This window comes from Haemaphysalis longicornis, unplaced genomic scaffold (genome assembly GCF_048455015.1).
Source record: "Haemaphysalis longicornis isolate Haplotype H1 unplaced genomic scaffold, Haemaphysalis longicornis Haplotype H1 scaffold_3, whole genome shotgun sequence".
NCBI lineage: Eukaryota > Metazoa > Arthropoda > Arachnida > Ixodida > Ixodidae > Haemaphysalis > Haemaphysalis longicornis.
This window is the reverse complement of record NW_027526335.1, coordinates 92,969,985-92,992,477: the sequence shown is the minus strand read 5'-3', so window position 1 is coordinate 92,992,477 and position 22,493 is coordinate 92,969,985. Positions and strand designations below refer to the sequence as shown.

The 22,493-nt window shown below is 47.5% G+C and overlaps 1 protein-coding gene across 1 annotated transcript in view; it reads right to left on the bottom strand.

The window, feature by feature from the left end:
* Window positions 1-1,771: 1,771 nt before the first annotated feature.
* The window catches only part of LOC144174876 (protein croquemort-like), a gene marked incomplete in the record, with an annotated part of 76,374 nt that continues 55,652 nt past the window's right edge, over window positions 1,772-22,493 (bottom strand). The window contains 3 exon segments of the mRNA XM_077703831.1: window positions 1,772-8,454; window positions 15,131-15,286; window positions 16,455-16,509. Coding sequence (XP_077559957.1) covers window positions 8,410-8,454; window positions 15,131-15,286; window positions 16,455-16,509 — 256 coding nt within the window.

Sequence of the window (22,493 nt, the reverse complement as noted above, 5' to 3'; positions counted from 1 at the left end):
CGTCAACCAGCTAGCCTGCATGCTCTTTGGATGTTTGTTATTCAGTAATAAATGTCAATGAGCGAAAACACTTGTCGCTTTCTTTGTTCCGGTGAGCCACGGCCCGCCGCGGCTGGCGCGGCACAGCGCGCAGCCGCGGGGTGGGAGATAGCTTGCTAGCGGGGCGAAACGAGAAGACAAAGACTGGTTAGTCTCTCTCGTCGCCGGTTTTGCTATTGCAGGGAAAAGTAAATCAATCTACTTTAACCCCGCTATTATCCCACAACTGCGAGTGGCTTTCGCACTCACTCGCACTGGCACTCACCAGGCCAAAACGACAATGAGGCTCATTCACCACTCACTCGTGAGTGGTGAGTGGGGGTGTGTGAGTGCACTCATGAGTGAGTTTGCCGACCTATGCTTCACCGTCCCCATGCCCCCGGGCAGCAAGACGTCAGTCCCAAAACCATGACGTGTACACACGCCGGAGCAGCGCGCGCCAACCGCAGCCATCGTGTCGGCTTCGTCACGAGAGCCCGACGTCGACAGTTTGCGGCAAGTAGCAGATGGTGTCATGTCGGCCCGCTCTGGGCTCTCTCGTGCGGGAGAAGATTAAAATGGGTTTAAAATATGTTACGCCGAACGGTTGCTGTTGAAACGAAACTTGCTGGGAGATATCTCCTGTTAAAAAGCAAGCATTTTACATAGTTATCTCAGCTTTCGAATTTTGTCTGTACTCCTTTACACATTACCACTCCGGCGCTGTGTTTGTGTTTATTTCTGCGGATCTACAGAGCGCCGATCGAGATAGTCAACGTGACATCAACAACTGAATCCGAGCTTGAAGCCATACGATGCGCTCGCTACCACTCTGGTGCAACCTATAATGAGAAATGATCAATTTTCTGAGATTGAAGGGCAGCCCTAGAGTTTTTGCAATGGTCTCTTCAGAATGGAAACAACGAGGAGCTTGTTGCCACCCTTTGTACTTGTCTTCAAGAAGTTGCTCGTACCCGTATGTTGAAGTTTTCTCGAAGGCTTCTTCAAGTTTCGTAGCGTGAGCTACACTGGCCCAGGTTGAGCCGTTTCGCGTGGCTCCTGTAGAGCTTTGCTGCGCATGCGCGAGGAGCAGTGACGTCCCACGGCGCACAGAACGTTGCTCGCTGCCCGGCGTCCCTCACACACCCCACGCTCCCAGCGTCTTCGCCGACCTCCTTTCCGCACGTGGCGGCCCGGGGTCCACTTGTTGGTCATGCGAGGGGTGGCCGGGTGTGGAACCGATGGATCGTGCGTCGCAGCAACACCGGCGTGTACCTGTGGAACCAGCTTAGCTCTGGGGCGATTGGTGACGCTGCGCTGGAGTCGCCCGATAAATATACATGTGTCACATAATGCGTATACCGTATGTGTGTCATTGAAGCAGCAGTAAGCATGATAATCAAGCTAATCCTAGACAACCAGGAAAGCTAATAATAACCAGCTGAACTTTAGCTCACGCTACGTGTATCCTGACATAGCCGAGCTAAGCCACTGCTATTTTTTTTTTGCCTTGAACGTTATACCACGTACTCACCGACAGAGGGTGTGTGGATTAAACGAGCACATCCGACGGTCAATCGCTCGGATGGGTGCGTCTCATATCACATACGCCTCGTGCTCGTTCCAGCTGTCTACGTTCTCATAATTATTTCCTGAGAGAAAAGAGGTTCCCTAGCAGGCTCATGGGGAAGGATTGCTTAGTATATCTTGAAAGCTTTTAACAAACAGTTCGCCACATAACAGCAAACATAAAAATCAATTGAAAAAGTATTTATTTTAGGTATACTCTTGCAAACATTTTGATGCTCGGCATCAAGGTACATGAATCACTATTGCAACAAAAATACTCAGCGCGAGAGCTCACATCGCGTTATGCGGCAATGTCACAAACACCAAATAAGCACGTGCTCGGTATCTGACAACATCCGTACAAATTATGCAAAAAAAAAAAAAAAAAGACGCGTCCTTTTCCCAGAGTCTCCTCAAGTTTGATGGTGACCATGAAATATCTCCACATGGTACTCACGCGTCCACATCATCAGCTTTGGCGCTTAAAACCTAGAGGCTAATAATAAGCATCACTGGTCGTTTTGGCACGCGATGATACGCATCTAGTAGGTTTGTCGGATGTGGCAATATCTTATCTTACACTCGTACCTAGTCGCGTTAAATATCGGAAGCTGCCGAAGTGAGTATTTTTCAACTCTTTCAAATTCGCCCGACCGATCACGGGTGAAATTGGGGCTCAACGCGCTGACTTCAAACTGAAGGTACGGGCGCGCCGTAGTGGAGGGCTACGGGTTATTTGCAAATAACCCGTAGCCCTCCACTAATATTACTGCACCCCAAGTAGTCCATGGACTACCTGGGGTGCAATAATGTGCGCTGTAATATCCATTACACGCGGTCGTTTTCGTATTTCGCGCGCATCAAAAACACAGCCGTAAGGGCCCCGAATCAAACTTTCAACTTTCAAAATAATGGTACAACAACCGCGGCCTTTAGGTTACAGTAGTGTGCTTTTGTTAATAAGAGCAGGCTAGTGCGTGAAAAAAAGTCACTCGCAAATTTTAACTTGCGTTCAAAACTTGCACGATTTTCTCTTTTTACTGTAACTCGTTGTTATACTGTGTCATGATGGTTCGTTCCGGTAAATCCTTCATTTTTTTGTGTGTGAGGCTCGGTCGTTTTTCAATCTTAACACTACACGGTACAAATAATTGGTCATCGGATACAGTGACCAACTCTACCTAGACGCCTGCGAATCCCGTTCTAACAAATTTCAACTCTGGATTTTGTATTTCATTAAAAGCGCGTACTTGAAGTGAACATGGCCAAAAGATAGTGAAATTTTTACTCGACCTATAACCCCGTATTTCCGGACGGTAAATTATGCGATATGGCACGGTATGCGCAGTAGCAGCTTTTGAGTTTCAACGAGGCACTTAGTTGTTCGTAGTTTTTACGTGGGACTAGCATGCGAGCATGTGTTCATGGGTATACAGTGTGTGAGAAGGAGAAGATACTCCCAGCCTACACCACCGAAGTAATACAATGGAAGAATGCCCCTTAGAGCTACAAACAATGTCAGTCGCAGGTTTGCGGGCATACGTGTATACGCATGCAAGATGCGGTGGTACGCGCAGAATATTCTAGGCAAATATGTACAGTCTGCGACAATATTTTCTAGGCCGCGCCAAAGGTTTATGGTCCATAAGCTTAACGTTAATGGTGTTTTCTCTAGCTTTTCGGCATAAAACATTTCAGCCTCGCTCGAGAAGTAAGCTTGTGCTTTGGATTATTTGCTGCCTATGCATTTTCGCCATGGCCTAGAAAAGTTTAACAGACTACGTGGCGACCATTCCATAGTAATGCGCATGCGTCTTAAGCAACGAGGAGCGGTGTGGACGACCGTGCTTTGTAAGACAGAGCGTCAAGCTACTAAAATTTTGCAGTGTTTTGCAGATTTTTTCGATACTTCTACACAAAATACAAAAAAATTGTTTAATCTGACCGCCGTACGATGCAATAATTTGCAAAAGTCTCCAAAGCGTACGTGCCACGCATGGCAAAACAAGGCATACGCAAAAACTGGTGTAGCAAAGTCGGCTTTCAAGCATACTGTTGTGTGAATTATGACGTAACACAAAAACATCTGGGGCTGAACGTTTATACTTTCAAGCTAGCTTACCCGTGGAGCTCCTTCAGCTATGGCGAGCGGTGGCTGTCTCCCTCGCCTGAAGACTAATGCAAATACTAGTATTGGCGGATTTCTACACCTCCTCGCACCGTTTGTTTGTTCGTTTGTTTGTTTTTGCGTTCAGTGGTGAGTTCGGAGTGATCTACTTTTGCAGAAGCGGAATGGGAGAGTGTGTTTGTAAGGTACGACCAGGGTGAGAAAGAGGCACACGTTGTAGGCTTAGCACTTCAGAAGCAGTGATGTTCCGTACTGGGAAGAAAAATTCCCATTTCTAGGTTCAAAAATTCCCTATTGTGTAGCATTTTTCCCTGCAAGTGTCTCACGAATTCCGGCAAATTTTCCTGCATGCATTCTCGTTTTGTGGTTGATAAATGTTTACACGGATTCCTGTTCGGTTTTAGGGCGTTAGCCAGCGCCACCTATGTCTACATTACGTAGCCGTTCAGAGAATGCCGTTCAGAAAATCAGTTTCAGCGTGAACTAAATTCCACTACATCGGCCCCTCAGCAGCATTTGACTATGCATTTCACGTCTTGTACCAAGCGGCATGCTTACTTTGCATGCTAAAGCTCTAAGTTAAAACTGCCCGTATCATCGGAAAAAGAACGAGACATTATTGAATAATTGAGGCAATTCCAGCTCAGCGCCAGAACTGCGGGCGCTATCTATAGATCTACAGTTGACAGCACGCGGACTAAGGCGCACCCGAAATACTTTTTCTGTATATTGCGCAGGAATAAATGCGAACAGGCTTCAGCCCTTCAGGCACCGACGCTTCACCCTTTACATGGATCTCTCTCACGGAGTATTATTTCCTCTATGCTCTCTCCTGCTTTATGAACTGTATTGGAATCGGTGTGGGATGCTTGTGGCGTGCGCGAGCACGACTGCGGATATTTATTTGAACACAAATCCGACGAAATGCAAGGTAACTTTTTAAAAGAAAACAAAGTAACAAATGTTGCGAGGTCGGTGTCCTCGTGGGGATATTCTTTATTTTTTTGTGTGTATACCATCGCCGTGAGCTCTGGACAAGAAAACTTTCCCGTTTATCTCGCGCAGAACCTGTACGTGTCATTGTGGTTGATCGGCGAAAACGTATCTCGGTTGTTTTGCCCCGTTATCCGCCGTTTCTTGTCAAAATGTTTACTGTCGTACATTCTAGCTTATTGCGTTCGTTGTAGCATCACGAGGTTTTCGTGGCACTTCGTTGCGCTTACGTAGAAGTTTGGCGGTCAACTCCAAAGCAGATTGCTGAAGTATCGAAGGCCGCATTAGCACTGCACATAAAGTGCTCCAATTGCGATTGCTAACGATTTGTCACGAGACGATTCAGTCAGTCATACAATATATCCAGAATTCGGAACATGCACGCTCAAGCTCATTTTAATGTTTTCAACAATCGTGTTAACGCAAATTTAGGAGCCCCGCGATTCTAAGCCCTCCTCGTATCTTTCCTAAAAGCAGGGACGAGTATATTCCTAACAATATAGTAAAGATCGAATCGCACGTTGTGTCGCAAGTGTCTACAATGAAAACAGGACAAAGATAATGCCACGTCATAAGGTTCCAATTTGTTCTCTCGCTGCAGATGAAAACATATGTACACATAACATGCCACGCGGCTTAGTGACAAGAATAACGTTCTCCGAAAGTACTGAATGGCACTATTGAGATGCAACATATACAAAAAGCAGTTTTAAAAATGGAATACTTGTTCAATTGCTGTATTGGATATGCAAAAAATGATAACAGTGCTTCCCTGTAAAAGAAGCTCAGGCGAAATTATTTAGCAGTCAAAGGATACCTGGATAAACCACCGTACAAAGACAAAACGCAGAGAAAGTTTCGTCATACGCTTCCGTAGCTATTTTATAGTGGCCTCAGTTTCCCAGGTCACTGTATTCAGAGGTTAGATATTTGTTTTCCGGCAACCAATTTGAGCACTGTATCGATGCACAACCATTCAAAGGCGGAAAAGGTTTCCTACAGGCACACCTGCGTGCATTCAATCGCTTTCAACATACGTTCCTGAAAAAAAAAAACAAAAAAAAAAGGCATCGCTGACTGGAGATATTCTCCAGTATACGCTCATGACAAAAAAAAAATGCAGGTGAAAGGTTCTGAGAACGGGCGTCGCTCACTGGCTGTACAAACAACGTCCATAGCACGTTTCTTTCACTCAAAGCTGCAGATTACGCCGCCAAACGTATATACGACATGTTCAGGCGCTCCATATTTAACACTACAAAATAATGTATGCGATACGATTTGCTGCATATAGCGGTATATCGAGCATTTATGGCCACCTGAGGAAGCAGTCGCAACACGCTTTACAGATTGCGATCGAAGCAATCAAAAGCTGCAGACACGTCTTGTATCCAGCTGAGTGTGATTGAGTGACGAAAAAATGTTATAATCAAGGCCACACTTGTATACATTTAGGGCTCAGCAAATTTTTGCACTGCCATTACTCAGGATGCAGCAAAAAATCTCGATAAATAAATTGGTTTCTGAAGCACACACTTCCTGCATCACGCATCATTGTGTAGTACCCGCCTGTAAATGCCATCAAAGTCTGGCAAAATGACTATGAGTGCTCACGCATCCCCAGTCTTCTTCCTTCCTCCCTTCTTTTGCGCCCTCTATACCCTTCCTCGGGAAGGAAAGCAAATAGGGTCCTACTCCTAACCTAATTGCTTTTTCATTCGCTTCCTGCTACTCCTCCTCCTCCATCGAAGGCTCGAGCTCTCACACTCACTCAAGGCACACACTATAACGCATGGAAATCATAAAAAAGCTGAGAGTGTTTAAGTTACAAATAGAAGACAAAAGTATGTTCGTTTCCAACCTCGCTTTCGGATTGTCTGGCAGTGCCAACGTGACCACAAATGCTGGCGAAACACGTACTGCAAACGTAACGACATTAATGGCCCTTTTTTCATACGCTTTAAATTTCACTGCTACAAACAAATTCAGGTGGTGAAAACAGCCACTATGATGCTGCACAAAACTTATTTTGCATTATGGGCATTGCATTTTGCCTTTTCCCTTCCTTGAAAATGTGTGAAAAAAAAAATCAGCAAGAACCAATAAACAGATAAGGCATTCCTTTTTGCGGCCAAATGTTTTCTTATGGCAATGCCAATGTAGAGCCAATGTAGTGGAAATATGCTTTGGGTCATAAGTTGATGTACGAACTTTGAGTGTATCCTTTAGAAACGCAGGCACGTCGTAATGTTGTACTTTACCATCACAATTCTTGCTGGCGCACGGTATGTTAAAACAGGCACCATCTGTGGCAATGTGCTTTCAGTAAAAAGAGGCTCTACGAACCTTAATTAAGTGTGAGTCTTAGAGAAACACAGACACGTCATGATGCTGTACTTTACCATCACAATGCTTGCTGACGTATGGTATGTTTAAACAGGCACCATTCACAGATATGGCATGAAATGGTATGCAAGATAATGTATCCACTTGTGATTGGTTGCAGCACACATGCAGCATGTTTCATGCCCGTGAGGTCTGTAATAAAAATTGTTTTATGCAAACGTCAACACTGAAATGATTACGCGACTCCAACACAAGGATGGCCGCTGCGGCAATAAAAAAAGGACATTTACCATTCGCTAAAAACTGTACCTCCCCGTGTCAGTCTTTGACTTGAGCCTTTAGATAAGCTTCTTTGTTTCGGAGATACCTGAAGTTCTAGTGACCATAACACAACAACACGTAAAGGAATATGAAGAGACAACAACACACAATCAACAATGAAGTAACGAGCCCACAATCGCTGCTCAGTTAAACACAACGGAATCAATCTCGTTCCCGCTTCGTCGTGCGGTCGATAAATACCCAGACAAGTCACGTTCTGCGCCATGGTCGCACCAACGTTTCACACCTCGAAGGAATGCCACAGACGTCGCACTAATGCAAAAAAAAGTATGTAGTCTCAAGGACCAAGGCGATTCGTCGCCTACTAGCAAGGACATCGACTAGACATGTACACACCGTCCGCGGACACTACGGAGACACTCCCCGAGCTATGAGTACAAAAACGGCGGAGCGAAGAACGAAAACTCAAAATAAAATAGAAAATACACGTAAATTTCACAACAACAAATTGAGCATTCGCAAACTGCCGTTTTGCGCCGGAATGCGTTCGCCGTTTCTGCGACCGACAGTCTCTCCCGCAGCGTGAGTCCACTGATGTTGTTGGGCCACGATCGGCGATGCACCTCTCAAGGGCGTTTGACCGCACTTGTGGATAAGCAGCAGTACGACCATTGCAACTTGCTCCTCAGCACGGCGACCGATGTGTCGATTCCGAAGCAGGCCTTGAAGTTACAGGGGTCCGCGAACGCTCTCCCAGCACGCGAGGGAATCAGGTTCAAAAAAAAAGAAAGGACACAGAATAATGGGAATGCTGGCGGGGTGATCACAGGCTAGTGTAGTTCAAGTCCAGTGGACTAACAAGGCACTCCTGTAGATAGGAATAATGTCAAGAAGGGAAGTCCTTGTGAACAAAATTCTTGGGCGCAGTTCTTCCGGTGGACCCCTTCTTAGCTGGACAAATGAGTTCCACACAAATGGAGTGGCCGAGTGGTCGGTACCCAACGGACCATAACGTCTCGGGCACGGATGGTGGAAGACATACTGGTGTCTCTTTGAACAACGCCACTGCGACTTCACTTGAGCACCCGCACAGGAATGTACGTAGGTTGTACTGGTTTCTGTATTGGAAAGAACAGAGCGGGAAAACGAAGTCAGATAAAGCGGTTTGAAAAAGGAAGTGCAGTTACAGGGACGAATGCATGTATTCTGCCGCAGTATTCGACATAAGTACTACAAGCACACCGATGTGCTGTGCATTAGTGAAAAGGCTGAAAATTTAAAACTTTTCTTTAAACGAACGCAAACGTTAACATGCCGAAAAAAAATACCGAATCGATGTCATCCAACGAGTGATTCGCGAGTTTTTCTTGGTTGTTACGATGGCGTTCGATAACCTCCAATTTATAGGCTTAACTTCACACAGCGACGATCTTAATTGCTGGAGTGGCGCATTATCCAACCCTGTCCTAACTACGGGCTGTAAAACGATCTTCAGGGTACCAATCGCTTTGCCGGATCACACTTTGCTGAGCAATGCAACGCCACAGAACTACCCTCACTGCCAGTCGTCTTCTAACGACTTTATACCTCGCTGAAGCATAGCTGCCTATCTGTTGACAGTTGCATACAGAATTGAAGATTTCCCCCGCGCGATGCTTTACGCCTCAGTTGGTGACTGCGAACCATATTTGTCAGTGATAGCCGAAACGAAGCCATTGACTGCCGAATCCCTGAAAAATTTGCCTTTTTTAGCAAACAAGAATCGCGGCAACAGACCCGTTCAGTTTTCCGGTGGACTAGCTTGAACAATGCAAGTGAATTCGCCGAAATGTTGCCTCGGTGTTTGACTCGGAACTACCTCGTACGCCATTCGTAAGCCTGCAGCAGCAAACGTCACTGACATCTTATCCGAACTTAAAGAAGAATTTAATGCCAAATTCTTTGCATCGTATTCTGGAAGTTTCATTGTATTTTGCTGTATTTGCGAAGCCTTGGTTTAGAGTCCACGTTGGAGATTACGAAAGCAAAATGACTATACGAAAATGTGGGAAATAACAGCAGCCTCTGTCTACACGCACAAGTGAAACGCGGACACTAATTCGGCATACAAGGCTCCAGAGCACTTGCCTAAGCATGCCTTGAGCATGCAATCGTACGTGCACGCCATGCGAGGCATTGGAAGACAAACTAGGCGAAATGCAATGATTGAGGTGACAAAGCAGATAGCTTCGACGCACAGGTAACAGGAAAATATTTGCGCATGCGTAGAACGGCAACCAGGTAGCCTTTGCATGAAGTCTCCAGGCCACTTGGCCTGTCAGGGTTTGACAACCCCGCAAAAACGTCTTGGGTTACTAATACTCTCATTTCAATAACCTAGCAAGTGTTCAACAGTTTTGCGTGGGGCTTGATAAATCTTGCAGTCAGTCGAACGCCTTTCTTTATAAACATAGATATCAATAGCACAGTGCAAAAGGAGAAGACAAATGTACAGAAATTCCGAAAATTGTCCGCTAATGTGTAAGCACTATTGCGCCGCTTATCCACTTCCCAAACCTTACTTTTGCTTGGTGTATAACATCGTGTGTGTTATTTTTATTTTTCTAAATATTTTAATAGCGTGCTGGAGCTAGGTTATATTCAAATTTGTTACTCCGTTATCTCATTTTGAGTTTGATTTTTAATCCAGATTTGGCCCAATGGGTCAACTTTCTGTGGTTTTAGTTCTCATTGGGCTATGTTGAGTGATTTCTTGCTTTTCTTGGATTTTTTTAAAGCAATGATGTACATTTACACTTTTATAAAAATGAAATGTCTTAACTACGGCAATTATGCATTTCTGTGCATATGCAAGACATTACACGGGGGGGGGCACTTTGACGTTTTGTATCTGTTCGTTTCTCGCTTTTTAATTTTTGTATTCATCGCGTATTGGCGGCGAATTGTATGGGCCTTTGTGAACTCTTGTTTTCTTGTTTATATTTCTTTTCCTTCGACAAATAACTTAACTTACGCTATTGTAACCATTGAATATCACCAAGTGTGCATTTTTGTACCGGTCGAGACTCAAACGAGTTGTCCGTTTGGTGCTTTTTTACAGTTTTTACTTCCTTTTTCACGACCGGAGTAGGCCCGATTCCACACTAATCTTGAAAGACCACTCTCTACGCCGAACAGCTCAAGAGCTCTGATAAAATTCGGATCTTCAAATGGAGGATCATCTTCTAATGTTAGATCTACACCTTAGCCTGTCCTCCGCGGTCTGAAGGGAACCCCTGTGCCGTCTTCATGGACGCATCATCTTTTTAACTGGGCTACCCCTCCCTTCCTATCCTTCCCCTACCCCTATTTTGGCCGCATGGCCTTCCCTCGCCTAATAAAGGACAACAACAACAACAACAACTTCCTTTTTCGTTTTGTTTGTCTCAGTCGCTTGGGGGCAGCGGATTAGATAGGCATCGTTAGTTCATTTATTTCTTAAGTTTGTTTCTTTTTTTTTTCGACAGACATACTCACTTACATTACTATAACAATGAGATATCTTAATTACAGCACTAGCGCAGTGTTGTGCAGATACAAGACATTACACTTTTACTCGGCAGAAAATGCTTACTCCTTTTAAATCCTTTTAAAAATTCCGTGTCCCCCCTCAAGAAAAAAGAAAAATAAAGTGGGGAACAGTACCCGCTCCAGCAAGGCTATGGCAGGTTTAAAGCCAATATAAAATAAATGAACGCGGCTAGAAGCTAATTTTAGCCTCATTCATTTATTCATTTATTTATTTTATTCGTTTGTTCAGACTAAGCAAAAATGCTTACTCCTGAAAAATAGAGGGCGTGGGGGGGAGGCAAACAAAAAGAAAGAGGAAGGAGAGGCCTCCGCAATCCGTCTCAGGCTCTTCCGCTTGTTGGCCAACCCTGTCAGCATCGCGGACAAAAAAGGACAGTCTGGAAAGTGGCGTCCGACGCGCGACGGGACATTCCAAGCGGTTTCGCCAGCGAGGCGCCGGTTATTCTTGTAACCCATCTTAACTTGGCGTGCGCCACTGATTGTGTGCGAGACGCTATGCGTATTCAGCCGGCTCGGCGTTCCAAGTGCCTTCTGCATGTGAAGAACAGAAAAGGAAACTGCAGGCCAGTAATGAAGTTTGAACGAAGAGTTTCCCGTTGGCACTTACAGCGGGCGCAGCGTTTCAGACGCTTCTTTAACATAATTTATTTAAGGTTAGATACATTTATGCATTCCTCTAAAGCCAATTTCTTTAAAGGGACCTAGAAGACAAAACACAATTTTGATTCATAAAATTATAGCGTTGCCCCGACAATAATGATAGTAATTTTATCGCAAACTTCAAACAAATAACTCAGATGTTAAAGGAAACGAATTAGGCAGTGGCGACACCCCAGCCGCTCTTTGGCGACTTCTCTATGGCGTCACAGGATCTTGTTTGTAAGATTGGCTGCCGTCGACCCAAGCAACCGCCAAAAAACATGACTGTGCGTTTGTAGAGGGTCTCTAGTTCTGTTTAATCAAGCCACTTGAATGCTAACGCGCGTTTGACACACTGGTAACTAAGTTTTCTAATATTTCTTTCCTTTTTTTAGGTTAAAAACCTATTCAGTGGTTGGAATGGAGCTGCGTGATCAAAGGCAAGTTCTTTTAAATTGAAAGAAGTATTATTTTGTCTCTTCCCCCGTGGTTATGCTCATACTCAGGCGCTGCCTCAGCGTAGGTGCGAGCATCTCTTCTTTTGATTTACTTCCGAGACGCGTTTGGAAGCCACATGACGCGTCGCAGGCGGTGGGAGTTAGGGTGCCGTTTTGCTGCTACAGACAACACCGGACAGCGCCAAAGCCGGCTTTCTCGCTCAACGGGCCATTGATGCTTTCGCTATAATATTTATCCTTGAATTAAGAAGAAAGAGGCTGGATAGGTGGCTTTGGGCACACGATATTTCTATTTTATTTCTTAGGCAGTCCCGTGGAGATTTCTTCAACGACGAGGTTTGGTTACAGGACTTATTTTTTTATAACCATTTTGTACTTCCAAGAGCTAATGTTACCGCATGACGTTCGCTCCTGATTGGGGTGCCCTACAGCGCAGGAATTGACGGCGGTGCGAGAAGGAAGCTCACAGAAAATAAATAAATAAGAAGGCGCAATGAACATGCCGATGCAAGCAGCACTGGCAGAGAAAGATTTGGAGTCAACACTCCAGGTTCAAGTGCAAAGCGACGCCGGCAGGGCTCGAAGAGGGACGGCGTTTATTCATTCCAGATCGGCTTTGTACTTACGCTTTCAAGTTCATACGTGAGCCATAGTGCCGTGTCTTCCAAAATTCTACTTGGGCTACGAGAGAAGCGAAGTTACGGGACAATGATGAAAAAGATGGCTCAATTTGAACACTTGAATATGTAGTTATCACGAGCGAACCCTGAAACACACGCACAGACCACCCAGACGCCATCCACGGCGAGACTGGGCGACCGAGCGCCGGCGAAGCATCCAGCCATCGCCGCGTCACGTGGTACCGCATGCTCCGAGCGAGCGCAGCTGCGACTCCTCTCCGCGGCGGTACACGTGACGTGACGTCACACCTGCCACAATTTCGCTCCGGCGGCTCAAGGTCATTGCGACGCGATGAATGACTTTGCGAGACATTTCGTAGCACAGCTTCCGCTTTAAAATGGCCTCTTTCGACCTTGCAGCGCTGCACCCAGTGTTTTGCTGACATAGTTATAACGGGAAACCGAACGTCATGTTTGCAAACACAAGCTGGGCACCGTCGGCTGTTAGCGGAATTAGCAGAATAGCTAGTTGTTACAAGCGCACGGAATACATCAGTTTGTTGGAGCGTTTTAGTGCATCCGTGAACATGACGTTCGGATATATACGCCCCTGTGTGTTAACGTGACCATGGTGCGAAATTGCGGTGGACACTGCTTGTCCCACACAGATATCCAAGTTTGTAGTGGTCAACATCTGCCAGGTTAATGCGCAAGAAGCCGCGGAAGCTCTCATCGTGATATAAGGATACGCGATGCATACGTCAGCACCCTGTTCTGAGCACAACGATCGACACAACAGCTATGTTAGTAGCAGAACACTCACTACAATTGCGAGAAACGAATAGGACTCGAATAGTATCTTATGAGGACTGCTCCAAACGAACTATGTTGCATTACATTTTCTGTCTTTGCATCAGAACTTAGTTTACTTTCCAAATTTCCTGGCCCTTTGCGTTCTGTAAATGCTTGCAGTATTCTGGGGAACACTGTAAGCAGCCACGTCGCCAGTAGTCCCCTTGGAGATAAGCGTTGCTGTGAGGGGTACGTCTTATCTTCTCTGTGAGGATTATTTTTATTGGGAAGGTTTGTTCTTAGGGTACAGGCTAGCCATGGGTGCTCTCTCACCATCATGGGAGCGTTCTATGCGCACGCGCAGTTGAGTTTCCGGCCCATTTAGCTGCTAAAGCGCCCTACATATGTGCTGCTTTAGCCAGCGTTCTTTTTGTTTCAGATGTACGCGAAGCCATCGTTGCGAGTGCGTATCACTCGGGCCGAACCTCCTGCACACGCGCAGCTGCTAACGTGCTCCACTCCGACTCATTTCCAGAAACAGCGCGAAAACTCCCGGCTGGAGGGAGTTTTCCGCAATACAATATTAAAAGAATCAAAGCAGCCGTAACTCCATTTGAGCGTAACATAATGCGAATCATTCTTCATTTGGTACTGGAAACTGGTACTTGGTTTGGTACTAGACGCTACGCGATGTCCAAACGAGTTGTTAGTGAAGACCTTACGGGTACGGTGCCACCCGGGCGGTTCGCTACCGGTCGCCCACCCCTCTAGGCTGCTTCAGAGCGGCGTCACGTTAATGCCGCGTTGGGAGGCTCTTTGACAAAATAACAGCATAGGGCAACCATGGCAAGCTTTCGTTCACGCTCTTTGAACACGGCCTGCACTCTAAGAAGTCCCGCAGGGTGTCTTCACCACAAGGCTTCCGAAGGACCAATCCAAATTGCCTACTATGCAAATAAATGAAAAAGGGCACCTCCGCAGAGATATTGCACAATGAAAAGCGCCATTCACGCCTTGCGTGTTGTACGTGCATGCGCACATGCACTTTAGCCGAATCACATGTTCGGGTTCGCTATTCGAAGAGTTTGTACACTTGGTCACTTTAATTGATTAAGCTGGAGCGCTGTGGGGAAGACCCTTCCCCTTCTCCCCCTCATCCATCCCCTTCCTCCCCCACTCAAACTCCTTTCGCGTTCACCCCCCCCCCCCCTTTTCCTCCCTCCAGCCTTGTTGGTTCTAAAGCAAAATTACGAGCCTCAGCGATTATTCTTTGGCTGCTTCGCGAAAGCCGGCCAAGTAACACACCGAACTCAAGGTGAACCAGTTAAGAATGCTTCGCATTGAAAAGATTATACTTTTCAAAGCACGCTCGTCCTCTCAATGTCCAACCCTCCGCAAGTCCGAGTTTTCTAGCGAGTATTCTAGCGCACCCGTTGGCGGTTGTGTACCACTTATGAAATTACCAGGTTGCTATGGTTGTGAGCGAATGCAAAACGCTGACCTCGATATGCTACGCAGGGTGGAGACGAAACTATTTGTTACAACTTGAATATCCATAACCATGCACCTTCCTGCGCTAGTGATACGAGCATACAGAGCATATAGTAAAGTTAGTTGTTTAGTCGTATTATTTTCCATCTCAGTTGACTAAATGTGTTAGGCGTAGAAAGAACAGAACACTCGTAATAATAGACGGGCGTACGTGACCAGCTTACCGATCTTTTCGTGTATCGGATGGCATACACTAGCGTCGTAAGCAAGATGACGCCGCCGATGATGACAGCGCCAAAAGCCCCCACTGTGACGTACTGTGGAAGCTCTTCCGTCACAAGGCGTAGCTTGGACAGCAGGCTTTTGTCGGCAGAGGCGAGCTGAAAAACACAGGGAAGGTTCCATCTCGACAAAGCTCGCGCTGGCTTCCTGTTTACGACAACCACAAACACGGCTGCCAGCAGCATCGGTGCTTCACTTTTTGGAATTACTCAAGTCATACTTTCAGTCCAAGCAGTGACGGTTAAAAGTGAAGGTAACTGCCCCTCCGTCGCGCACACATGCACGCACACGCACAGGCGCACGCACACGCGCACGCGCACGCACAACCCATTCCCTAAGCGCCGCACAAAATAACACTACAGAGCCCCTTTCAATTACCCTCTATGCTGCTTAGCATGAAACGCAGTAACTCCTCGCCTCAGGGGGTCCCCCTGTGAGGCTGATTTTAGGCCGCAAACGACATGAAAGTATGCATTACAGCAATGTGACGGTTTCGTACAGACATGTTTTAGACCAGCCATGAATCCACCTCGATGAGGCTCATAAATATGGCTGATTCAAAGCCAAGCGTTCTAGTCACCCAAAAGCCACACAATTTAAGCCTTCTGGGGCGACCTAGCGCAGTCCGGCAGAAAAAAACGTTTTGAAGCTAGTGAGTGTAAGAAGGGTATCCAGCATTATCATGCAAATGAGCGCGAGTATGGGCTCAGCCGACACAGCGTGTTGTATTCAAATGCCAACGCTGTATGTTTGGTTTCAAATGCCACGTTACTGGTTCCCGTTCCTAGGGCCGCACCGAACCACGGTGATCTTTTTCCCCCCGCTCCGTGGTTTCAGGGTAAACTGGCCACGATTGTACGTAGCGAATTACGATGTCTTGAACCCAATAAATGCCTACTCGCAGGCGCGTTAAGCCTACTTGCACCTCCGCGCGAACAAGCTTTAATGCGATGTGAAGGTATACAACCGTTCAACATAAAGCGATGGTGAAAGCGTTTGGAATTGAAACTACACCTACTAAAGCGATCGATATATACATACCTGCTGCCCTGAGTGCGCTTCTTTAAGCATAGAAACAGCTCACTATTACTGTTCTCCACACAAGGGCGTCAGCTCGGAGGGTTTGTTTAGTGACGAAGCGGTCATGAAATAATCGCTTGCACCTATCCTCCTGTTCATTCCAATATACCCGCGAAGCCACGATTGCGCGGCAACCATAGCAAACGTTACTTGCTTCAAAAATAAACACAAATTGCAGCTACTCACGTTTTCAAACCAAAATACTGGGAAGAATTGCCGTTCCTTAACGTCTTCGAAAAACCTGCAGAAAAATAAGAGGAAGCAATCACTGCAGTGCCGCAGAGCACTAAACAGGACATCTTAACACAAAGTCTGATTAAATACACACTACTACCGCTGAGTTAGCCGGAGGAGCGGTAGCGCGGTTAGCGCGTATACAGATCACCCACACCGTTGATCATGGTATATATCTATCAAACTGATTGCTACTGCACCCTTTGAGAGTTTTTTCGATGATCTAAAATACTTCTTGGCCACCATACGTACCACTCTTCTGATATAGAAGTATAAGGTCCACCTTTTTTCCCACAAAGTTTTGTCTGTGCCCCTTATGCAGCAGTGCGTGTAGTTTATAGCCGGGCTTCTTAAATGTCTAAGGCCAACAGTTGTCCTTAGGCAATCATTGGTTAAATTAAAGTCGAGTAATTGGACATCACCAGCCTGTACCCCAACAATTCAACATAAAAAAATTGTGCAGATTTAGCATTTCGTCACTGCGAGTCCGCTTTCCCTAATCTAGCGCACACAAAGCGACTCCCGTACGACGGTAGGCAGGGGTGGCCTGGAAAGTTACACCAGATAACGCCCGCCTCCGCGTACCGCGCCCAAGATGACGGCCAGTGAAGAAACTTCCGGCACAGCACCCGAGTAAGCCCCAGTCACTGCACGCGTGCATCACGTCCTCTGCGCTTGGGGCTGGTGGCATCTCCGCCAGGGAGATTGATATGTAGAACGCTTCTCATTACGTCCCTCATTTCTCAACGCATGCGCCACTACTCACCGTTCTGAAAAATCGCGAGGTACGCAAAGTAGAGTAACAGTCTAAAAAACTACCACACCACAGTTCATTCCAATCCAGGTATGCCGCGATAAAAGAAGCTTCGCGTTACACACATTCCCACCTATGCGTAAGATCCGCCAATTACGTTGCCAATGACAGTTTCCACGGGCGCGGTCGTAGCGAGCCCTGTCATTCCGAGCCAATCGTGTTACCCATTCAGCAACCATGCACGCCTCTCCAGGAGATCAGCCGCTTACCGTAAACAAAGCTGTTTGTATCTTTGCAGGTGGCTGTAACAGCCTCTGAGACAAGGCTGCACCTATAGTGTAAATTCAGCCTTCATAGGCATGCCGACTTTTGCATTCAAATCGTAGAAGAAACATGCTAAAACTGATTTCCGGTACAGCACCGCATGGTATACTTCCTACTGCGTCAACGGGTCTGTTTCCTGGGCCATTTGCTGCTACTCCAACTGCTTTGTGATGAAATTCCTGATAATGCCTTCGCTTTTCCCCGGGCGTCGCGATTCTCCGATAATTTATAGCTTTTTTCCCTTGTTGATAGACATCCATGAACGGGTGTAATCGGCGAGAGGGGACGATTTTTCATAACGAATACGCTTCGCTACAAGAGCAACGGAAAACATTGCTTCGCTACTATCAGAGTAGACCATTCTTCAGCCCTCCGCGGTAGCTCAGTGACTAAGGCGTTATGCTTGCTGAGCCAGGGACGCGGGTTCCATCTCGGCCGCGGTGGCTGCTGTTCTGATGGATGCCAAAAATGAGAACGCCTATGTGTCGAACTTTCCGAGCACATTGAAGATCCTTCGTTGGTCAAGCTTATTCCGGAGCTCTCCACTACGTCGCACCTCATAGCTTTGGTCTAGCTTTGGAACGTCAAACGCGAAAACTTGGAAACTTTTTTGGACCATGTGGCCGCTTTCTGCTACACAGACTAGCTGGTCCAGGGCGTAAATCATGCATGTGCCACAAGGTTGTTTCCGGTCACGACGTCGGGCATCGGCAAATACGTTTGTCGCGCTCCTTTTGATCAACTGCAGGCATAAAAACGCCGATTTCAACGTGAGCGAACACGCTGTGTTCTCTCCCTTCATACGTTTCCGCCTTCTAAACGTGGCCAGCAACGGCGCGAACCGGATGTGACTGTTGTCCGGGACGTTTTTACTCCGTGCGCGCTGCGAAAGCTTCACTGCTATTTCTGGACAGACCGGGCAGTGCACGTTTCGAATAGACGGAGGACATTGTTCGACCCCATACGAGCGGGCGTTATATAGGCTGTCACTATTCTTCTCTCTCCCCATGAAATGAGATTTTAGGCATATTTTTTTTTTTCAAGCATACACGGCCAGCATTTGTGGGACACCACACGACGACGTGCTGACGTAAATCTCTACTTTGAACTTAAATTTATACCTACACTACGAATCGGCATTTTAAAGCGAAGCTTTGCATGCCTCACTGATGGCGTTCGACGTCGCGCCAAAACGCACTGCAGTAAAGCCAATTTTACGCAATGGGTTACACAAAACGATGGTCATGATGATAAGCGAAGGCACATCAAGCGCTAGAAGAAAACGCTTCCCGTGGTCGGAATTGAACCTGGGCCCCTCGCCGTGTGAAGCCGAGCTCTAGACGATTGCGTCATTCCGACGCGGTGAAGCAGCTTGAATTTTAGGACTTTGACTCAGGTTGCATGGGAGGAAGCCTCACTTTTTTTTTTTTTTTTGCACACCGTTCGCAATGCTATGCGAAAAAAGCGGCCGTCACAGGACGGCAGTACGCGGGCGCGGTTTCTTTTCCTCAATAAGGCAACGGCGCTTCAAAGGGACCACAAAGACAACATACATAATGTTTTTTTATTGCAAAGAACAACTATTTGATTACTGGTTCAACTTGATTCCGGCCTCGAAGAATGTTGTTTTCAAGACAAGAAAAAGACCACCAATATTTACAAACTTGCATATTTCCCGCTACGTAACGTCCGCAGCAACACCGATTTGCCCCCCCACCTTCCCCCCACCCCAAGAAGAGCTATCATGGTGTTGGTCATACCAGCATTAAAGAGCTGCGATGAAATGAATCCAGAGGTATCACTGCAATTATACATTCATGTTTCTTGGCGGGGTAGCTCTTGTCGGCGGAAACCAGTTGCACAATCTGGTCCCCGTGATGTCATAGGAGGAAATCAAGAAAGTGGATGGCGAGTCGTCACTCCTTCTCCTTTCCCCTCATTATATAGCTTCGTCGCTTGAAGTTAGCGCTAAAATTTGCATGATTGTTATTCTGACAGAGCAAGGTTTCTACTGGACAAAATTTGTGCTTTGTCTTCCGGAACAATGAACGCTTCCGGAACAATGAACAATGACTTGGGTGTAAGCTATTTTATAGCGCATGCGTACTTGATAGCTCAGTCCTCCAAAGCCACTGCCCGTCTACTGTGTGCTGCGAAAAGCGCCGGAAATAGGAATGAAACTATAATTGTGAAATTCTAATGGCAACAACTCTGGCGATTTCTTTGGAAGCCAATTGAGATAGAAGCAGGCTCGCCCATCTTTGTCGGTAATTTAAACGCTGCAGAAGCGGAACCACCGAGAAGCGGAACCACCGAGAAGCGGAACCACCGTTTAGAGTCAACTTCTCTCCTACCCCGACGTGAAACCGGCTCGGATTGGCATCAAGGTCAACAGCGAGTAGGCGCATAAGAATTGCTTTCTTACGACGAGGAGCATTTCTGCAACGATTTCCGGGCCTTACCACACAGCGTGACGTCTCGGCATGGTGAAAGAACTCAGAGAGCGAGCACACCGCACGACAAAGGCGAAGGCACATGGCTTCGCGTTGCGATAGCAGCTCACGCTGAGCCTGCCGCCGACGTTCTAACCTCCAATTAGGCTCAGTTTCTGTCACCGCCGCTGTGCCCATGCCATAGCAGCTGAGCTGAATGGTAGACTCGATGTCGACACAGCCGCCCTCACGGTTGATCCCGTACGGTTCTTGCCGCGCACCGATAACAGCTCGTGCGTGTACACCGTTGTCAAGTATGTAATTACACGTATGCGCTCGCTAAGTTTAATCATCTGAATAGTCGTTCTGGTGCTCAATTGTCTGTCTGCAGTGCATGGATGTTGGTGTTGATCCAGACATTGTGGAAGAGCCTCGTCTGCCGCCATTGCGAGTATTCTGATCAGCGATTGACGGCCCGCCGATAGCGCAACCATAAGTGACCTGTTCGCAGGCAGTGTCGCATCAGAAGCACATGTGCAGGGTATACCGAAGCAACCACCGTGGAAACAAATAATTCCAAAGCCGAGCGGAGACCGCAACAATGTAAGCAAACGACGCTATACCGAAACTGTAGGAGGGTCGGTGCAGCTATTCGACATGAGAATAAATAGGGACTGTAACAAATATCCCCTCTAACCCAGCGGAAAAATAAGAGAAAGAACAGAAAGACAACCTGTACGTGAACCCGACCGGCAGAACTCGAGACCATAGTGAAATCCGAAACCCAAGATGCGCCGCAGAGTACCTGCGACGGTTGGACGCCTCGGTCCTTTGGAATCGGTCCTTATCTAAACAATCCCCGAAAAAGTTGTCACCGGTTAACACAATAAAGTCTTCCTTAGGCGTGGTGCAATGGTGGCCGGCATGGCTACCGCTGGTATGAACGCTAACGCAGACGTTGGCGGTCACTAATGTCTGGGCGCATCGTTTAGTTGCTTCCTCGAACTCCTCTCACGGTAGAAGGAGTACGTTACCGTTACCGGTTCCCATTATGCAAAACGGTGTTTCCTTTGACGGCAACGTGCAAGGACAGCCGTCTCTGCTACGCACCCGCCGCGGTGGCTCAGTGGCTAAGGCGTTGCGCTGCTCAGCACGAGGTCGCGGGCTCGATTCCCGGCCGCGGCGGCCGCTTTTCTGATGGAGGCGAAAAGCAAAAACGCCCATGTGCACGAAATGTCGGCGCACGTTAAAGATCCCCAGGTGGTCAAAATTAATCCGGAGCCCTCCACTACGACGCGTTGAACCGTGCAATCAATCAGTCTCTGCTACGCAGCCGACGTTTTACGCCACCGGGTACGCCAATTTCTACCTTTGGTCTTTAGCGAGTTGGTCATTGGCGGATACATTCTGAGTGTGACTCGGATACGAACGTTGTCCTTCGCTAGGCGTGTGACGAGGCTGCCCTTTCGTTTTGCGCACCGCATTCCGTAGCATTCCAGTCATCCTCCATACAGCATTCATTTGAGGTGGCATGATTTGGTTTCGCCTCCGACGTGTGCAGGATATCACACTGGTGCGCTCGGGAGGTGCACTCCGGGCAGGAACCTGTCGTTCATGTGACGACGTCCTCTGGAGGCTGAACGGACCTGGGCCATTTGCGGTTGGCGCTCTTCTGCATGGGGCCGTCGATCTTAAGACCCCGCTCTCCAGTAACCCCTGCTCCGGGGGTGTTGGTTCGGCCACACGAAGTAGCTGGGATTGCCGTGGACAAAGGCCTCCTCGCCGTAGCCAAAAGCCTCCACCCCATGCGCATAGGCGAGAAAACCAGGTTGGAGATGAGTTAGAAGTCAGGGATTGGCTAGGTATATAGATTACCGACATCTACCGACGCTGGTATGTGGGAAAGCCGCATCGGAGGGAGCGAGACGCACGGGTCAAGCTACAACGGCGGACAGGGGCCACGGCGGCTACGGTGCGGGCGTAGCAGTGTCAACGTGGCAATGGCAAACACCGGCCCCGCGTTAGTTCGAAATGCGCACACCCGAAAGAGCAGGCAGCTGACAATCAGCGATGCCGCGAGAAGGAACGGGGAAGAAACAAAATGCCACAAATACGCAACGTATAAAGAGAAAGGCTTTTATGAACCATAATATAGTAACACACGGGTAAACACTGGCCGCACGTTGCAGCCTCGCTTGTTTGAAATCTGTGCATAGTGCATCGGCGTGCTTTTCAAGCAAAGCTGTTCTACTTCCGTCCAGCGGTTTCTCCGCGGATGCGCAAGTTCACCTTCATTCGACCGCAGACACACCCCTTGCAGCGCATCACGTGACTCGCAGGGCCCGCTCTCGGCGCTGCACACAAGGCCCCGCTGTCATGTTCTGCTCAACTGATCAGCTGAGCGGCGGGGGTCGTGGCCGCTCAGCTGATGCGCAACCGACCAACCCCGCAGCCTCCCACGCATGCGGCGCTGGGTCGTCT